The sequence below is a fragment of the Myotis daubentonii genome, chromosome 16, assembly GCF_963259705.1.
Source record: "Myotis daubentonii chromosome 16, mMyoDau2.1, whole genome shotgun sequence".
In the NCBI taxonomy this organism is placed as follows: Eukaryota; Metazoa; Chordata; class Mammalia; order Chiroptera; family Vespertilionidae; genus Myotis; species Myotis daubentonii.
Window position 1 is genome coordinate 48,226,736 of NC_081855.1, and position 19,500 is coordinate 48,246,235.

A 19,500-nucleotide genomic window follows, 5' to 3' on the forward strand; every position below is an offset into this window, starting at 1 on the left:
GGCAGAACCGGGTTTGCCCAACTTGGCATTGACAGTGTCCAGTGCACTGCCTGGCACACAGGCCACAAGAGAGCTGTGTGAATGCAAATCACTTCTCACCTCCCAGCAGCACTGCCCGGGGGCAGCGGGGGACAGACAGGTCAGTGCCCGTCACCTCCTCCAGCCCTGCATCCTTAGGAAGGAGCTGAGTGATGAGCACGAGTTCCCCCCAATCGGAGGCCACTTCACTGAATGGACCTCCTCCCCACCCCTACTTCTAACCAGCACCGCCCCCCTGGTGAACTTCAGCAGGCCCCGTGCTGGACAGCTCCGGGCTGCACATTCTGTTTGGGCAAGAAAGGCTCTAACGATTAGAGCTGATGCAGCCTCGGTTTGGGGGTTAGGAAAACCGGCTGGGGGACGAATGCAAGCCCAGGTCTCCGGAGGCCTTAGGGCCCCGTGTCCACCCCTAAGTGCTTGTGGACAGAAGGAAAGTGGCCCGTCCGTCTCTCCATTGCCTTCCTTCCCTGCCACAAGGTACTCCGGCGACACCCCCACGACCCCAGGTCTACAGAGGACTCCAGGGTCTCGGAGTCCAGAGCGCCACCCTCCACAGACGCTGCAGTGCCCTCTCCACCACCCCCACGGCCTGAGACTCGCCAGCTTCCCTTACCTGGTCTCTGTGTCCTTCGCTGGCACGGGCGGCCCGAACCCAACGAGCGGGCGCTCCCCGGGCCCGGGGAAGAGCTCGGGAGGGGGGACTCCGGCCGTCGAGGAGCCCCCGGCACTGCGGGCCTTGCCTCCCGGGCTCTCCGCGAAGACTGAGGAGGAGCCCGAGTCTTTGCGGAAGGATTGGCGGACGGGCGAGCCGCGGCTGGGCGGCCCCGAGTAGGGGCTGTGCGGCGGAGGGGGGCCTCCGGGGGGCGCGGCCACGTCGCTCAGCTTCTGCGGCGACGAGGGCGGCAGGCGGAAGCCGTAGCCGTCGCCGTAGAGGGGTCCGCCCGCCGCCTTGTACAGGGAGTCCTCCAGGTCGGACTGCAGCGCGGCGGCCGAGTAGGTGCTGAGCGAGCGCACCGAGCCGCGCTTGTAGAGGCCGCCGGCCCCCGGGTAGGCGAACGGGTCGGCGGCGGCCGCGGCCAGGCTCAGGCGCCCCTCGTGGAGCAGCCCGTAGGGGTCGGCGTAGAGGCCCTCCCCCTTCACCAGCATCATGCCCCCCGCCTTGCTCGCCAGGTCCTCGTCCGGCTTCACGTCTCGCCGCTCCAGGATGGCGCTGGGGCTGGGGCTGACGCCCTGGGCGGCGGGGGCGCCTCCCAGCCGCTCCGCCGCGTGGTGCACCGGGCTGCCCGCGTAGGAGGGCGGGCGCCCCCCGGCGTACGAGAGGCGCGAGCGCGACGGGGAGCCCGACGGCAGCCCCGACGGCAGCCCGGGCGGCGGCGAGCCAGAGGCCAGGTGCGGCGCGGGCGACAGGTTGTTGAGGCGCCGCGTGGGGGACGACTCCCTGGACGCGTACACCATCTCTCTCTGTGCGGAAGACAGTCCGGGACCCCACGGGGCTGGTCACGCAGGGGGTCCTTGCTTGGGGAGCCGGTATCTCCCCCCCCCCCCCGCGACTCTTGGGAAGTCCCTTCTGTTCTCTCCCTCCCCAGCTCCCAGATGGAGGGAGAAGTGGCACCCGACGGGACCACCCGCAGCCCTAGGGTGAGGGGTGGGGAGGCCCAGCGGGAAGGAGTGGTTCCTGGAAGGGTCGCCTAGGATAGCTGGAGGCCTGCTGGCGAAATCCTGAGCGGATGCGGGGGGGGGGGGGGCAGGAACCGGGGAGAGGAGAGACCCCCACATGACCCCACAACTAATGGAGGCCCCTCTGCTTCCGTCTCTATGCTCCTTTCTCCAAAGCTGGCCCTGGTCCCTGATGACAAGGGATTGAGCTCCTGGACCCCATCTGCCCAGCCCCTCCCATGCCCTGGGCACCCCCAGCCGTACCCGGAGGTCCCCGTTGGTGAGGTGTGAGCCGGGGAAGGCGGCGTAGAGCGGCTCCTTCCTATAGATCTTGATAATACTGCGGTCCTGGATGTCCCTGGAGGGCAGGAGGATCACAAGTCACCATCCCCCAGCTCTGCGTGGAGGAGGGGCGGCTACTCCAGGGAGAGGGGAGGGGGCTGGCGAGAGGGGCCAGGAGCCCAACCCCTTCCTAACCCCTGGCTCAGTGGCTCGTTTGCCTCACGCTACCTGCCACCCCCCCCCCCCCACACACACACCCAGCAGCCTCCCTCCCGTCACCTCCTGGGGCTCACAGCCCGTGTCAGGTTAGCTCAAGGCTGGGGGAGCGCACAGGGGATTCCGAGGGGAGGAGGTGGGCCTGAGACACCGGGGAAGGGGCAGAGCGGAGAGCCAAAGGGCTGGCGCTGGGTCGGTCCCCGGCTTAGCCCCCTGCTGGCTAAGGAATGGCCTTCGAAGTCAAGCCCGCCACCGAGAAGTACCGGGAGGCCCACCCATTCTCCCCACCCCACCCCACCCCCGCCCCCGCCGGGGCCACGCCCACCGGACGTCCTCCAGCTCGTAGAAGACGTTGCGGGCCTCGTCTTTGATGAGGATGGCGGTGTTGGGCGACTTGAGCATGCCCATGGTGAGCTTCTGCGGGAACATGTGCGCGATGAGCGCGTGCAGCGTGTCCAGGCTGCTGACTTCATGCGTGATGTGCACGCGCCGAGTCTCTTCCCCGAACTGCAAGAAGAGCACCCCTGCGAAGGAGACGCTGTTAGTGCGGCCGCCACCGCCTCCACGCCGCCCGCCCGGAGAGCGAGGGGGGCCTTCGGGGGCCACGCCGGTCCCGCAGAGGCAGGGCCTGAGACCCGCCCCCGCCCCCGCCCCCACCCCGGGGTGCAGGTGCACCCAGGCGCTCCTCATGCTGCGGGCCTCCCCGGGCACCTCCTTGACCCCAGGCAGCTTGCAGCCTAGAGAAGGAAATGGAATTGGGGGCGAGAGCAGGTGGGACAGAAACTGGGGAGAGTCGTTGCTGATGGGGAGAGGGGTGAGAAGGGAGAGTATGAAGGGGGGCTGCTGAAGAGGGCGAGTGAGAGGGCTAAAGGAGGGGGGGCAGGGGATGCTGAGGGGGGGGAGATGATGCAGAGGTGAGAGGAGAGAGCTGGAAGAGGGCTGGGAAGAGGAAACAAGGAGGGAGAGGCTCTGAGGGGAGGAGATCGCTGGGGTGGAGAGGCTGGGAAGGGAGGCAGAGGCTTCTAGGAAGGTGGTTGGAGAGAGATGGATGGCCCAGGAGAAGAAGAGGGCTACAGGGCGAGTGGAGCAGAGGGAGGAGCCACGGGCCGGAGGAGGATGGCCGGCAGGCGGTACCTGGTGAGCGCAGCTTGCTCTGGCTGGCAGATCGGGAGAGGGGCAGGCTCTGTCGGAAGCGGTTCATCCTACTGAAGCCCAGAGGCAGCTCGGCCTCCGACATGGTCTCCAGCGACTCAGCTGAGGCGTAGGACAGCTTGGCTGCCTGGTCTGCCAGCCCTGGCTGGGCTCCCTGAGTGTGGCGTGAGCTGCGGGTCTGGAGGGGCAAGGCGGGTGAGAGGAATGGAGCGAGAGCCCTTCGCTCTGCCCACTGCCCCCATCCAGGTGCGGGCACCTCCCCCCCACCCCCCCAGCCCCTGCCAGCGACAGACACGCACAGGAAGGTCTCCTGGATCCCAGACTTGGCTGTGTGGCTGCAGGAGAGTTCCCCGCCTCCTGGGGCCTGGGCCTCCCTGGGACACCCAGCAGGGAAGGACGGGGCCAAGGACTCGGCACCCTGGGAAGCCACACAAGAAGCCGGAGCAGGAGCCATGGGCACGCCTGCTATTTTAAGCTTCCAGAGAACAACAACACAAATTTGTCACCGAGGTGAGTGAGCAGCAGAATCGTTGAGCAAATTGGGGCATTAGTTCCAGACATTAATTAAGCTAAGCGGCGGGTTGGTGAGCGGCGAATTTATCCTTTGTGGAGTTCAGAGAGTTGGGTTGGGGCAGGAGGCAGGGCCCAAGGAGAAAGCACAGAGAGCTAGGGACCCCAGGATCCCAGCTCCGGGGGGTTGGGGCATGGGCCCTCACTGAGCTGTGCACAATGTCCACGGGTTTACTGGGAAAACCGTCCCAGCCCCCCAGAGCCAGTCGGACCCCAGTTTCAAACAGATGACCTGCCTATTACATGCAGTGTACATGCTAAGCCTGTGTGATCCACGCACATACATGGCATAAGTGCTAGGCCTCAGCCCCACCCTGCAAGGCACATGCTGCCACACAGCCAACCAGCTAGCCTTCCCCAAACACCTCCCCTGGAACCCAGCACAGCAGCCTCTTGTCCCAAAGCTACAGCTGAAGGTAAGGTCTGGCCGGGGCTGGGGAAGGGTGTCACCCAGGGCCCATTCCCTTCCCAGACCAGTCTGATTACTCTCTGTGGGGAACGAGTCACCCTGATTTCTATGGCACGTAAAGAACCTGCTTTTAGGGCTGTCACTCAACCACAGCTCCTGCCATTCTGCCTCAGCCCCTCCCCTCAAGCCTGGTCGTCGTCAGAAACTCATTTATTTAAGGGAGAAAGGTAATGAATCAGATCTACACCATCCCATGTTACGTTGCATGATATACATATATGTGCTATATATACATATATTCTCAGGAAAAAATCATTTTGCCCAATTCTATTTTTCCATAAAATCAATGGCCCATTTTAAACAAAAACCACTCAAAACGATTGACACTGGTTATCTCGGGGTTGAGACAGCTTTCCCTGTGACAAGTTTTCGTGCCATCCTTGTGCTAACCTTCTCCGTGCCATTCACAATTTGAGTACCTGTGCTGCCAAAGTGAGCAGTCGCTTTTTACTTTGTACCTTTTCTGCTGGGTGAATTTTGCACAATCAGAATAATCATTTTTATAATTTAAAAAAAAACACACAGTAAAAGTACCTCTAAAAAGGAATCATTTATTCTCCTCCCCAGCCCTCTTCTTCCCCAAATCCTGATTAACCCCTAATTAATCTCCATCTTCGTATTAACTCAATTTAATGTTCCAATTGGATTAGCACTCTTGAAACGAGAGAGCATCTTCCTCTGATGGGCAATGTGCCCAGCTGTCCCCAAAGTGGCCTCAAGGGCTCCGGGGATGTAGAAGGACAAATATGGAGGCCTCAGGGGGCCTCAAGTACAATGCCTTACCCAGTGAGTGGGCATGGGTCTGGGGAGGAGGAAGGCAGTGTAGGAACTGGGCGGGGGGGAGGGATGCCTGCGCCAAGACTGATCTGGGCTGACCACCAATGCCAGCCTGTGCCCTTCTCTCTCACCTCAGCCCTGAGGCAGTGTGGAGAACCATGTCTGGTCTGGTGGTCATGAGGTTGCCAGGCAACTGCAAGTTCAGTGGTTGCCAGGCTGGTGTGGATGAGGGGCTACAGAGTTCAGGCGGAATGAGCAGCTAGCAGGGATGAAGAACAAGGGATGGCCACGGTGGCTTGGGGGGGGGGGGGCACTAGTGAGGTGCCAGTAAGAAGATGGAACAGGAGCTAGAATGAAGGGGATCCTAGAGACCACTGGCTCCTGAGAAGGCAGGACCCTGCCCAGGGGAGCCTGGGAAAGAGATGCCCACATTCCCTGCCCCACCAGTTCCTCTCTCCATCCCGGCCCCAGGGGCACCTTTCTAGTCTCACAGCCCTTGTAGAAAACCCTCTTGAGAAGAGAGAAAGCCTGTTTGCACTTCTCTCCATCCCTAGGGTGAGAACAGGGCAGAGAAAAGAGGGAGATGGCAAGAAAGCCAAGCAGGAATTCAAGAGAGCCTCCCAAAGGCAGGAAAGGGGCTGCGGTGGGAAGCAGTGAGCACCTGTCACCGGAGATGTTCCGGGGAGCCCATGGCTCCTGGTCTGAGGTCAGGTGGGGGGAACCTTGAGTGAGGCCGTCAGACTAGGATCTGAGGTTCCCGAACACTCTCCAGACTGGGGCAGTCATTTGGGAACTTTCTTTTTCTTACTAATTTTTAAAATATATATATATTTTTTATTGGTTTCAGAGAGAAGGGAGAGGGAGATAGAAACATCAATGATGAGAGAGAGTCATTGATCAGCTGCCCCCTGTACCCACCCCCCACCCACACTGAGGATCAAGCCCACACTCTGGGTATATGCCCTGACCTCCTGGTTCATAGGTAGACGCTCAACCATGCTCAACCACTGAGCCACGCCAACTGGGCTGCTTATTGACTTGAGTGAGTGAGAGAGAGAGAGAGAGAGAGAGAAGAGAGAGATCCACTTATTTATGCATTCATTGGTGGATTCTTGTATGTACCTCGGCATATTGAGACGACGCTCTAACCAACTGAGCTATCCGGCCAGGGCCCCATTTGGGAACTTTTTAAAAACACTTTTGAGGTCCCCGCATTCACTGAATCAGAATCTCTGAGGGTTGGGGCCTGGGGTTCAAGATTTTTTTTTACAAGTTTCCAATGTGATTCTGATTTGGGAATCAAGCAGCGTCCATGATTCTAATAGAGAACGAGGTGAGCGACCATGTAGGGCTCCCTCTGAGCCAGGCACTGTGCCTGTGACATGCAGTATCTCATTCCTTCTCTCTGCACAACAGCTCTATGATGCAGATGTTGTTGTGCCATTTTACAGAGGAGAAACCGAGGCCCAGGGGATTAGGTAACTTGCCTCAGGTCACCTAGCTAGGTAGTAGCAAACTGGAATTCACCACCAGGTGGTCTGGCCTTCGGATTAAACCGCTACACGCTACCGTCCCCTCCAGAAAGGCCATGACTGCCGCCATGGTTCTATTCCACGATTCTCTAATTCAAGGACGTCTTCTCTCTGGGAGAATGCATGCCAACAAGATGCTTGGAGCAAGACGGCACTGGGGAGTCTGGGAAGGATACTTCCCACCCTGTCATGATGCTTAGGACTTGAGGGGCTGGAGACTAGGACACAAGCCTCAGTCTAACTTGGTTCAGCTCTGGGCCTGGGTGCCAGGAAAGATGGCAGAGGCACCCAAAGGGGCTCTCCCAGGGCTGCAGGATGCCCTTGGAGGGGCAGACAGCTCCTCGGCTTTTGACAGCCCAGTCTCTCCTGAGGAGGCAGGAAGGCACCCAGCCCTGAGCTCAGCCCTCCACGTGGGCAACAGGTTTGGGGGTGTAGGACTGTGAGTCTCTTGCCTGGCACTGACCAGCTCCCCATCGTGGGAAGTAAGAACAGGATGAGGGGCCCATCATAGTCACAGGCCTCCCTGGAAGATGGGGTTTCAGGATCTGAGTTCAGAGAACAGGCCCCTCCACAAGATGACGGGATCCAGGCCCAGCCTCAGAACCAGCAGGCCTGGCCTGGGAATCCCCACTCAGATCGCCCTCAGGGGTGGCCCAAATTCCAGCACTGGATCCACCAGCCCCTGGCAGGTGAACCCAGAGTCCCTCAAAGCAGCAGCCACAGCCTGCACCCCAAAGCCCTCCGCCCGCACCAGAAGGTCCCGTGCAGTCGCACACCCCTGCGCAAAGCGTGTGCAGGGAGGGGGGGGGAGGGCACATGCAGTTGTCATGGAAGCGGGAGCACCACACACTGACCTTGAAACTCCAGTAGTTTGGCTGCTGATGGAAATAAGAGAAGAGATGGTTATGATGGGGTTGGGAGGGGAGAGGGCGCAGGGGTGGGTTAGAGACCTTTGGAGCTCAGCACTCAGCCCTGGGACAGGGGCCCTCAACCCTCCCAGGAGCAGGGAGGAAGCTATGCCTGGGTACATCCCATTCTCTACTGAGACCCAGGCCGGCTCCGGGCCTGCCAGTGGGGAGGGGAGAACCCCTCCGACTGTTTACAAGCCGCGCACTCTCGTCACAGTAACTGACCTCAGAGAGGTACAGATGGGGAAAAGGCGCCGATGGCCGTGGCACAGGGAACCCAGGAGACCCTGACAGAGATGAACTGGAGCTGCAGGATCAACGAAGTGGCAGCTGGTTGTGCCAGGCCAGGGAAAACTTCCCGGAGGAGGTGGCATTTAAACTAGGTCTTGAAAAATGAGTAGCTCAGATTGGACAAAGGCATGCTGAGCAGAGGGGACAGCGTGGGCAAGTGCCCTGGGCCAGGCAAGAGGAGGGTGTGTTGAGGGAATAGTCCACTGTCCAGGCTGGCTGAGGCACAGGGTCTGGGCAAGTAGCAGATTAGGCTACAAAGAGGGGGCTGGGGCCGGATGAGTGGGCTTAAATGCTGAGCCAAATTATGTAGATTTAGCAGGTTGGATGCACAAAGGCATCTGAGTGAAGCACAGTGAGGTCAGAAGTGGACCCCAGGAGGGCTGATGGGGCAGGTAGTGGAGGGAGGCCTGTCAACATGATAGACCTGGATTCTAGAGGAAGGTGGACAGATGCCAGTCACCGTACAGCCCTGGGCAATGGGTGGGAGGCACGGGCAACAGAGGGAGTTGGGGTCAGTGGGAGCAGGGGCAATCCCTGTGGCCGGATAGATGAAAGAGGAGGCTCCTTGAGCCTCTAAAAGGGATGGAGGCTCAGATTCCTCCTCATTCACAATAACCTGGGGTCGCCCTGCCTTCCCCGGAGGCCAGAAGGCCCCTTCAGATTGCTGAGGACAGGAAGGCGTGGCCGGGGGCCTGGCTGGTTCTTGGCAAAGCTGAAGGCACCCTGCTGGCCGGTGCCAGCCTCAGCAGGAAGACAAGAGGCAGCAGATGGCCTGGCCCTGGGGTGCCTGGCACCAGCAAACAAGATTCCCCAAGCCTCAGAGCCCCTGGCAGAGAGGAGGGACACTGCGGGCCCCCAGTGGGAGAAGAAAACAACATTAGGGCATCCTGGGCCATCTGAACGCTTTCAAGACAAAGAGGAGTTGGTCAGGGGCTGCGTGGAGGGGCCTTGCTGGAATGGAGGCTTGCCCTGAGTCAGACCTTTAGGGTGTGGGTGGGATAATGAGGTTCACTCTCCAGGGCCACCCCCATCTACCCCCATCTGAGCCACAATCCCCAGCTCTCCTTTTGTCATTGGCTCCCAGAGATGCAAAAAATAGTAACATTGCAGGCAGGGGAGGGGGACAATGAAGTCTGTGCCCTAGCCAGTGCCTGGAACAATCTATGGACACATGCCACCCCCATCGGTGCCAGGGGATGCCCACAGGTGCTGAGGGGAGGTGCGGGGCTGGAGTGACAGGCTCTTGCCACAGCCGCCTGTGGCCTTGGGAAGGGGAGGGGTAGCAGAGAGAGTGGACACGTGGGGGCCAGCAGAGCCAGGCAGAGGGCATAGGAAGGTTTATGATGAGAGTCATGTCTGCAGCCCCAGGGATGATGGACGGCTCTGCAGAGAAGGCTGCTGTCCCTCGTCCACCGCCACCATTACCCTGAGCACACAGGGCCCCCCACAGCGCCCGGCAACACGCAGGCCCCACGCTGAGCCCTTGCACAGACTCGAGAAGGACATCACTGCAAGCACAACCAGAGCAACAAAACAACCCCCAAAAGACACGCGCATCCCCCCGGTCAGAAACAACCCCGGAAACAAGCAAACTCAGAGGCAGGGCTATCTGTTCGTACACCACCCCCACTCATTCACAAACGGGTACACTCCCACAGGACCCTGACTTGCTCACACACACTCCAGTCACAAACAGAGGCACCGGCACCATTCACACCCCCCACCCCAATGTCCCCGCCAGGGTCACAGAGCCCACTCACGTATGAATACAGACACACGCCAGATGCAGAAACACAGGAAGCAGTACCCACACATACAGAGGGAGTCTCATCCCTCCTCCCACCACCACCCCCAATAGCGAGGTCAGGGGTCTCTGGCCACCTCAGCCACTGTCCCATGCCCATGATCCCAAACATAATGTGTCAGGTGGGTGCACTCCTGATTCAAAAGAGGCAGAAGATGGCCCCCTCCATCCAGCCCCCAATGTCAACACAGCCAATTCGGCGTGTGCAGATGGCCGGGCCCACCTCATGCTTCTCAGGGGTGACAGGGATGGGGCCTGTCCACAGCCACACTGGCTGTGCCCTCAACACGGGCCTACCTCGGGGTCCCAAGACTAGGCACATCCATGGGGCAGGCAGACCTGCAAGAGAGTGGTTACAAGCTGGGGCCGGGGAAAGGACTGAGGGCATCGGTGCCACAGGAAAAGTCCCACTAGAGGGTAGAGATGGGAGGGTTGCTGTGCTGGTGCTTGGCGAACTTGGAGTGAGGCTACCACCACCGTCCCGGGCTTTGGGCTCTGCCTGTAGAGCACGCGGAGTGGATCCTGCCCATCCTCCTCTGCAAAGTGGGAGGAACGAGCCTCTTCCACGTTGGCCCCATCAGGAATGAGACGGTCTCCCGGCAACTCAGGGTCCTCGGAGGGGGAACTTAGGGGAGGTCCTTGGGGATGCTCTGTCTCTTCCCAGGGTGTGACACCCGTGGGACAGCCGTGGGTGACGGAGCAGAGGGCTCCTCCCCTGTTCACTAAAGCGGGGCTCCCCATCCAGCCTCCAGCACCCTTTACCTCCTCACCCTCTTCCTGGTTGTCTGTTGCTCCTGCTGTGCCCATCACAGTGCCTGGGATATAGCAGACCCTCAACAGATATTTGACTATGAATTAATGCCAGGAGAATGGGACCAGCCCATGGGAGGGGGGTGTGTCTCTGATCACTCTCATCCGGCACCACTCCCTCCATCTCCTGGGACCCGGCACTGCTCAGCCTCTGGGCCATTCCCTAGGGCAGCGGTTCTCAACCTGTGGGTCACGACCTCTTTGGGGGTCGAACGACCCTTTCACAGGGGCCGCCTAAGACCATCGGAAAACACATATATAATTACATATTGTTTTTGTGATTAATCACTATCCTTTAATTATGTTCAATTTGTAACAATGAAATTGGGGGTCACCCCAACATGAGGAGCTGTATTAAAGGGTCGAGGCATTAGGAAGGTTGAGAACCACTGCTCTAGAGATTTCCCAGCACAAACCTCCTGGAAGGAGGGCAGAGGACAGGGAGGGCCCAGGAGAGGTGGGACCCCCAGCCCAAGCCCAAACCTCCAATACCTCTAGTCAGGGAGGGGTCTCCCTCCCAGCAGACAGTGAGAGGGCAAAATAACAGGTTGAGTAGGGAGACCCTACCATGGCTAACAGAGTAGCAAAGACTCTTCCAGGCGCCAGGAAGCTGTCAGCTGTTATCAGAGGGTAACGCAGAAGCCCTCCATCTCTCTCTAGGGAAAAGGCTTTCAGAAACGGGGGAGGGGAGCTGCTCCAGGACCCAAGGGAGCAAGGCCAGGGAGTCCTCAAACTCCCCAGAGAGAAGAGAAAACAGCTTCTTCCCTCTGGGGGAGGGGGAGTTAACTCCCTCCCTCCCCCGCCCTGGGGTCCTTAGTGGGGTTCTTCCTGTCCCTGGCAGCTGCTCCCCTCTCCGCGGGGAGCCTGAGCCCAGCCAGAGGCTGAGGTCTTGCCCCGCCCCTGGGCAGATGCCCCCTGTCTGCTAGGTGAGTGCCTGACCCCTCCTTGACCTCGAGCCCCTACAACGCATCCTCAAGGGAGGGCAGGGCGGACAACCAGTAGGTCTCACCCCGGCTCCTCACTCCCTGGCTCGCTGCACCGGCGCACACACCCACCTCTCAACTCCTGGGAGCACCGTCCGCGTCAACACCGACCCCTCGGCTGGGCCACAGAACGCGCGCGCCCTGCGGGCACCACCTCCCACCGCCGCGCACATGCACGACCCTCCCCTCGGTGCGCCCCCTGACACTCATTTCCCAGCCATTCCCTGCAGAGTGTGTGTGTGTGTGTGTGTGTGTGTGTGTGTGTGTGCAGGGGGGGGGGCGGGGAGGGAGGCTGCTGTGGGACCTGCGCCGGGGGCGAGGTGCACCCCCGGAAGGTCATGACTTTCCGAGGTTGGGGGAGGGGGCGCCCACGGCATTTCGGGGTGGGGGCCCGGCCCACGCCGAAGGCTGTAAACCCGGTGGGGGAGGGAAGGGGGCGTTTCTCAGGGAGCTGGAACCGCAACGGCCTCCGCAACCCCACCCCCGACGGCGCCTCGCCGCCTCGGAGCGCGCCCCCCCCCCATCTCCGTGTCCCCGCTCCCCGCATTGCCCGAGGCGGCGACCCCGACACCCGCAGCCGCTCCGCTCCCCTTACCTGCGGCCACAGGTGCCTGCGCCGGGGCCCCCGGCCCCAGGTTCCGCGTCGGGCGGGGGAGGGAGGGCGGCCCCTGCTCCCACCCGCCCGGGCTCTCCCCTCCCCCGGCCACCTCCGCAGCCGCCGCCGCCGCCGGTGCCCTTTGCTGCAATGCGAGAGCCGCCGCCGCGGAGCGGGCCCGGGCCCCGGTCGCCTCGGTAACCACGACTCCACCTGGCGCGGCGCGGCGCGCGGCCGCGCACATCCTCCCCGGCCCCCTCCCCGCGCGGCCCCGCGGGCGCAGCCCCGCCGAGGAGCCGCGGAGCCGCGGAGGGTAGTGGCTGCGCTGCGGTCACCCGATACTCCGGCCCGCCGCCCGGGACTCGGGTTGCAGGAGGGGGAGGGAGGTCGGCCAGCCCGGTGGAAGCGGGGGCGGGGCTGTGGTTTGAATCTCGCCTCGGCCCGGGCCCCAGGGTCCTCGCCAGGCCCCCACCCCACCCCCACAGGTCTGGGCAGGGGGGGCGGAGAATGTCCTGCCCCCTGACCCGCCACCAGTGAGCTCACAGCCTCTCCCCCCAGTGCGCTTGCACCGCGGCCTTTGGTTCCACCAGGACTCAATTCCCAGCCAAGTCTGGGAGGCCTAGGATGCCTGCTGCCTTAATGGTTTCTGATCCTGCTCGGCTGTGGGACTGGCATTTGCTGAACTCTGGTCCTGCGCTTCACAAAAGGAGCCTCCGACTCAGCCATGGGGACTGCAGCCTCCGATGCGCACTAAATATCAAGTGATGACAACATCGTGGGCACAGCCACTTCTCTCAGCGACTCCAAGGTCTGGGGCGAGGTCCCTTCAAGCTCTCCTGCCTCCGTCAGAGGCAGAGGCTGGCAGGCCTAGAACCCCTCATCTTGGGACAGCTGAGCTCACCAAGCCCAACCTCACTCCTCGCCATCACCCCACCCCCATCTAACCCAAGACACGCCATCTAGGGAGGCCTCTGCATGCCCCAGGCACAGCCTGTGTCCGCTGCCTCATCACCATCCCTGTTCCAGCCCCATTTTGGCCGCCACGTGCACTTGGCCACGCAGGACAAGCCTGTCCCACTTGCCATTCAGTCTTGGGGGCAGACACATCTTTGTTCCCCGAAGTTCAGTCAAGATGGGGCAGGATGCCGGGAAGGGAAGTGGGCTGAATGCCCTGTGAGTGATGCCAAGACATGCCAACCTGTTGCTAGACTTGAGTTCACTCGGCTAAACCGACGGTGCTCCGGAGCCTCCTCCTTCCCTAAGCTGTCACATTTTTTCTTCTAATTCTTACCAAAGTCCAGGCTTGCTGCCCCTCCCCCAGAGGAGCCAGGTGTGTGAGCGACCCGTTGGGTCCCCTGCCTCTACACCTCCTCTGCCGCCTAAAGCTGAACGCCAAGTCAAAGCCCCTCCGGGCTGCCCTTCCTCCTGGCAACTCGGACTCCCTGACGCCCTCCTCCCCGTTGGCCCTCAGATGCCTAGCTTTCTCCCATAGCCGTGTTCTGGCCTGAGCTGAGAGCCCACGCCTGCCTACGTGTGCCCCTGTCTAAGGTAAGATCCATCTTCCCATCAGGGAAACAGGCCTGATGGAGAAGCAGGAAACCACTTAAGGACAAATGCCCAGATGCCAACATCCTCTTCAAATTTTGAAACTAAGCCTTGAACGTAGCAAGAAGGGTGGGAGAGAGACACCATGAAGAACTCCCTGATGATAAGACATCAGGGAAGGGTGGGTCTGCTCAGAGATGGAAGGGGGTGGGGGGGGAGGGGAACGAGATGACCTGCAGTCGGTGGGAATTACATTCAGGGCATAAAACTCCTGGGGGAGGGACTCCTGTTTGAAGAAGAAAAGAACACAAAAATGTTTCCAAAACCTGAGTATTCCCCCTCAAAAAATTCCTTCCCCAAAGCCAAACCTTGGCACGGGTCTGGAGAGGGAGGTGATAGGAATTAGGCAACCAGCGGGGAGAGAACAGGGCATAAGAATCTCCTGAAAACGGGAGAGTCCTGCCTAAGAGAAAAGGATGCAAAATAAAACTCCTGGGTAGCCCCCCTCCAAAAAAAAATCCTCCCCAAAGCCAAACTCCGCCATGGGTTTGGGGTTGGGGTGGAGGCGGGTGACTCACCTGGGCCGGCTGGCCAGCCCCGGAGGGGGCGGAGTCGCCATGGAGGTGGGAGCAGAGGGAGCTGAGAAGGCACACGGGGTCCACGGTCCAGCCGCCAACCTGTGTGTGCGAAGGGGGGGACACCCCATTAGGGGGAGCGGGCAGGAGCCGCTGGGGGGCTGTGACGGGGCAGAAAGGGGCGTTCTCTCCCCGGCAGAGGGCCCCTGCAGCATGACTAGTCCCTTCCGGAGGGGAGGCGGGTCTCTAAGAGCCCTTGGTCTGTTTCTGCACGTCTCCCTCCTGTCAGAGGAGGGGCTCTCTAGGCCAGGGGAGAAGCTACTCCTGAGGTCCTTCTCTTCACTTCTCGACCGCCTCCTCGCACACTCTGCCAGGGAGCTGCTCCCCACGTCGCCCCTCCTCCAGTTCTCATTCCCTCCTCACTGAGGGTGTCACTTCCTACCTCACAGAGATGAGAACCATGGGCAGGGGGCCTCGCCCAGCGCCCAGCGCCCAGCACCCACTGTGCCTCCTTCCCTGCCCCGGCTTTCTCCCCAGCCTTCTCAGAGGGATCGACTCTCTTCCCACCTCAAGGCCACACCACACCTAAGGCTCAAAGCCCATCCCCTTCTGATTCCCATGGCCCTCTCCCCCTCCGCATCTTCAAATTCTCCCATCTTCATTCATTCCACAAATATTGACTGAGCCAGCACGCCTTGGAGGCACTGAGCACTCCATGGCCAGCGAACCGGCGGCAGGTCCCACCCACTTACACTCGGGGAGGGAATGAATGAGTTGATGAATAAAGGAATGAATTTGAGAGTGAATGGCTGGGCTTTGATTCATTTCCTACGTGTTTACTGGATGCCTCCTCACTGCCAAAGAACATGCCAGACACGGACGAGGCCCTCAAACTCACCCACATCTTCTCTCACAGGCCTGCTGCCCCTTGTGGCCACCACCTTGGCCGTCAGGTCTGCAGCCAAGGATCCTGTCCCTTCACCACCTCCCATCTGCTCTGAAACTGGCCATGAGCTCACCACACCTCAAGACATGAGCTCTCAGTCCCCTCTGAACCCAAGTATCCTGGCCGGTCCCAATAGCCATTTCTCTCTCCATCCCTCCTGACCTCGGAAGTGCAGGGGGCCCTCCTGCTGGGCCTGTCTCCTCTCCCTCAGGTGCAGAACTCTTCCTGGCCGCCCTTCCCCAACTGCCATGGCCTCTTCACTCTCAGGCTCCATCCTGCCTTGGTGGCCAGGCTATGCGCCAGGTCCCACTTCCATTCTGACTCGGTCGTGCTCAGCCCTGCTCCTGAAGCTGTGGGCCCTTCGGAGCCTTGAGCTGTGCACAGCGGTTAACAGACATCCTGTGAACACCCTACCCGCTCCTCAAACTCTTCTCTCTGTTCCTGCCCCCCCCCAATTCCCCTCCCAATTCTCTCAAGGCACCAACCTCTCCCTGTCACCCAGGTTTTTCCGTCTTTGCCTTCTAGACCAAGCCAGCAAACAAGCCTTGTTCAGTCTTCTTTCCAACCCCCCTCCCCATCTTTTCCCTTTGTCCTCCATGACACTCTTCTTCCTCTCCTTCTCCTGCCTCCAGCCATCCTTTTGTCCCCTCCTATTCACCCTGAAAAACAACCACAGCCCTTCTAGCTACCACCATCGGGCCCCACTTTTCCAGTCAGAGCCCCTCCCCGCCCCGCAGCCTCCTGCACCAGCCAGGTGGAGCTCTGTGCCAGTCCCCAATCCAGCTCTGCTCAAGTCTATGCTCCCCTCTGCTCCCCAACACCTTATAAAACACCTTTCTCCTTCTGGATGCCTCATCAGTCCTTTTCATCCGTCTACACCTAGTTTAGGTACCTCCTCCTCCAGGAAGCTTCCCCTGACCAGGGCTGCCCAGCTGACCCCCCTCCTCCAAACCCTCTCCCAATGACTGTGCTCCTCATATTTAGGTTTAACCATCCCTCCACCCCATCTAGATCACAAATGCCCCTGCTTCCTCTTCCCAAGCCGGAGCAAACAGAGGGGACCCACAGAGGGGACCCACAGAGGGGGACCACATCTCCCTCATCTGTGACTCCCCCTATTCCAATCACAACTCTGCTCCCAGGACAACTCTGGAGCTGGTAAAAGAAAAGCCGGACAGAACTAGAGCTGACATCAGGAGACAGATGAGGTACCAGAAATGAGCCAATGCAACCTTATCCCCTGCAGTGAGGATGGGTAGGGACACTCTTCCCCTTCCCCAGCCACACCCAGCAGTGCCTGGAAACGGGGGACAGAGCAAGACAGGCAAGGGAGTGGGGACTGACACCTCCAGGCTGGACGGAGAGGATGCTGATGGCAGGGAGCACCCTCCCCGCGGTCCCTTCCTCCACAGTGGACAGTGCCTGAGTCTCACCAGCCACCAGCCCTCGCCCACGTGGGGCTGTAAGCAGAAGGCTGGTCCCCAGAGAGAACTTTCCTACAGACAAGATGGCCAGGTTTGGATGGAGAGATGCATCCAGGAACCCAAGGATCTGGGGGAGGCTGACAAGGGAAGCACCCGTCACCCCAAAATCGAAAGGAGAGCAGACAGGCCCTGGACAAGGCAGGAGCCCCAACCCCTCTCTAAGCCTTACTAATGGCAGGAGGTAAACCAAGGCACAGAGAGAGGGGGCCTCTCGCTCAAGGTCACACCGAGTCCTGGGGAAAGGATGGGGGTGGGGTGGGAGGGAAAAGACCCCAGGAGTTCAGGCTCTGTCCCTGCCAGGCCGGGGGCACATCAGACCCAGCCTGTGAGGTTCCCACGGGGCCACATCACAGAGGTGCGGACCCCAGGCCTCTACTCCGCCGCTGATGGACCCGCAGAACAGTCCTGGGTTCAGAACAGTCAGTCCCAAGGTGTTCCCTCCTCCTTCCCCATCGTGCGCGCCCTTGGCCTCCAAGGCGTGCCTTCCTGCCCTCTGCGCAGCCCATCAGCCTGAGTTAGGTGCCCAGTCCGGTGCATGCAGAGGTCTGGAGGCGGAGCCCCATCCCCACCCTCCCCAGGCTCCAGAAAAGGCCAACCGGGCCACTGCCCAACTCTCCCGCCCCAGACGCCCCTCACCTCTCAGAATCGGAATGAGCCTGGGGGCAGGGGAGCACGGGGGGGGGGGGGGGGCCAGACCCTCCCCCGCCAGCTGGCCCGCCCCCACCCCGCCCCGGCCAGCAGCCAGCCGCTAGCCCCCAGCCCCCACTCACCTGCTCCCGAATCCGGTCCTGCTGGCCGCGCAGGGCCAGGGCGTGCTGGGGGTACTTGCTCTTCAGGTGGTCCATGAAGGCATCGCGCTTGCGCTCGGCGTCCGCCTTCTGGAGCCCGCTGAGCGCCTCCAGGCTCTGGGCGGCGATCACCGTGTGCCTGCGCTCGGACGTGTGCACCAGCCCCACGTTGGAGAAGCGCCGGCCCCCGCTGCCCGCACCGCCCCCGCCCCCCAGGGTCCGGTACTCCCGTGGGTACTCGGCATCGTCCGCAGACAGCATGGGGGGGCTGCTCCGCTCCGGATCTGCGGGAGGGGAGAGGGGACACGGCGGGGTCACGGCGCGCCGGGCCTGGGGCTGCCCAGCCCCAACCGGAATCACTATGGGGAGGGGCGGGGCGGGGAGGGGCGGGGCCAGGCCTGGGTGGCCGAGAGGCACCTGGGGTGAGGCAGGTGCTGCCCAGCCCCAACTAGAGGACAGAAGGAGCGGGGAGGGGGGGGGAAGGGGCTGGAGGGATGACTGCAGGTGAGGTGCTGTCCTTTAAGGCCAAAGAGGGTGGAAGCTGGGGGTGTGGACACCTTTCTAGCCACACGCCCCTTTCTCCTTCTTAAGGCTGCACAGGTGGGGGAAGGGGGTTCCTTTGAGGCCTTCCTGAAAGGTGTAGCAAGGAACCTGCACTGTCTTCCTTTCCCACGCCTCCTGGACAGGTGGGGGTGGCAGCCTCCTCCCTCAGACTAGCATGTCCCGGACATTCTTGTCCTAGAGGCTGGGGGTTGGCCTGGAAAGGGGCCAGAAGTAGGACACGTGGGGGCTGAGACATGGGACCCTCTTTCCCATCCCTTCCCAGAGACAGACAGGTGGACAGACAGGAGAGGCTGGGCACAGAGAGGACAGGGAGCGGTGGGTTTGGGGTAAACTCAAAGGAAAAAGAAAGCAGACAGAACAGCTCAAGCCCTCCTCCTGGGGCCCTCCCCGCCCTTTCTTCCCAACACACACACACACACACACACACACACACACAAGTTCAACACCTACAGGGACAGAGGACAGCACAGAAACGAGGAAAATGAGAAGGCCGGGGGTTGAAGTCCCAGAGAGAGCTCTGAATCCCTTCCCCACATGCTCACCAGCCCTGAGCCCCTGGTGAAGTATGGTCCCTATTTGCTTTGTTTAACAATGGACAGGTTGTTTTGATTTTCTGAATTATATAAATCATCCCATTCGATTGAATACCCTATTGATTGTAATGTGAAATCCCATTTGTAGTGGCCATACTGGTCTTAGAAAGCGCATTTTTCCTCCACCTGGGAAGGACAGCACAGTTATCCCAAGGTCAGAGGGCTCCAGTTAACATGTCCTTGTTGACTCAGTGTTCCAGAGACCCCAAACTGTAATTTAGATAACATGCCTAAGTTTAACCCAAGTTCCTCATTCCAGACCCAAGGGCTCTAGATAATGTGTTTCTGTCAATTCAGTGACTCCGAGACCCAAAACTATAATTAACATGCTGCTTCTGCTTCTGTAAACTGCTTTTTTGCAAACCAGGTTCCTCATTCCAAACCTTGAGATGTAATCAACGCCTTTGTGATTTTTTGCCTATATAACCCTGGAGCTGCGACCATCTTGTTACTATGAGATTTGGGGAATGGCCCCTCATAGTCCCGGATTGCAATAAATGTGACTCTTTAATTCCACTTCTTGAGGCGTCCTTCTGTGATTCGCGGGTACGTTACAACACTGGCCTCCCCAGGCCTAGCCCTGCAGACTCCCACCCTGAAGTCTCAATGTTGGCCTTCCCACAGCCCAGCAGGGGGCAGTGGTTCCAGAGGGCTCCAGGGGTGGCAGGAGTTGCTGGGGCTCACCTCGGCCATATTCCTGGGCATAAAATACATTGCCCTCCCCACCCCCAGAAGTCAACCACACTGGGAGACCAGCACAGTCTTCCCGGCACACCCCCAACCCCACAACCAACCAGCCTCAAAACAGTACCCCCCAAATATAGCCTTGGTCTGGGGGTGTAGGGCACTGCAGCAGACACATGCACCCCCTCAAGGGGCTGACTTGAAGGGGACCCAGCCAGATTCCATCCAGGCCAGCCC

The 19,500-nt window shown here is 60.5% G+C and overlaps 1 protein-coding gene across 8 annotated transcripts in view; it reads right to left on the minus strand.

Moving 5' to 3' along the window:
• SRCIN1 (SRC kinase signaling inhibitor 1) overlaps positions 1 to 19,500 on the minus strand; it is a 64,344-nt gene that overhangs the window by 22,253 nt on the left and 22,591 nt on the right. For 5 of the 8 annotated variants that reach the window (XM_059670805.1, XM_059670804.1, XM_059670806.1 and 2 more), the window contains exons 2-8: positions 17,405 to 17,706; positions 14,208 to 14,306; positions 7,548 to 7,571; positions 3,328 to 3,523; positions 2,519 to 2,717; positions 1,960 to 2,053; positions 653 to 1,500 (exon numbers count right to left, since the gene is read on the minus strand). In XM_059670805.1, coding sequence (XP_059526788.1) covers positions 653 to 1,500; positions 1,960 to 2,053; positions 2,519 to 2,717; positions 3,328 to 3,523; positions 7,548 to 7,571; positions 14,208 to 14,306; positions 17,405 to 17,706 — 1,762 coding nt within the window. The remainder of the gene's footprint in view (positions 1 to 652; positions 1,501 to 1,959; positions 2,054 to 2,518; positions 2,718 to 3,327; positions 3,524 to 7,547; positions 7,572 to 14,207; positions 14,307 to 17,404; positions 17,707 to 19,500) is intronic. The other 3 variants (XM_059670807.1, XM_059670803.1, XM_059670801.1) reach the window with 2 other exon arrangements.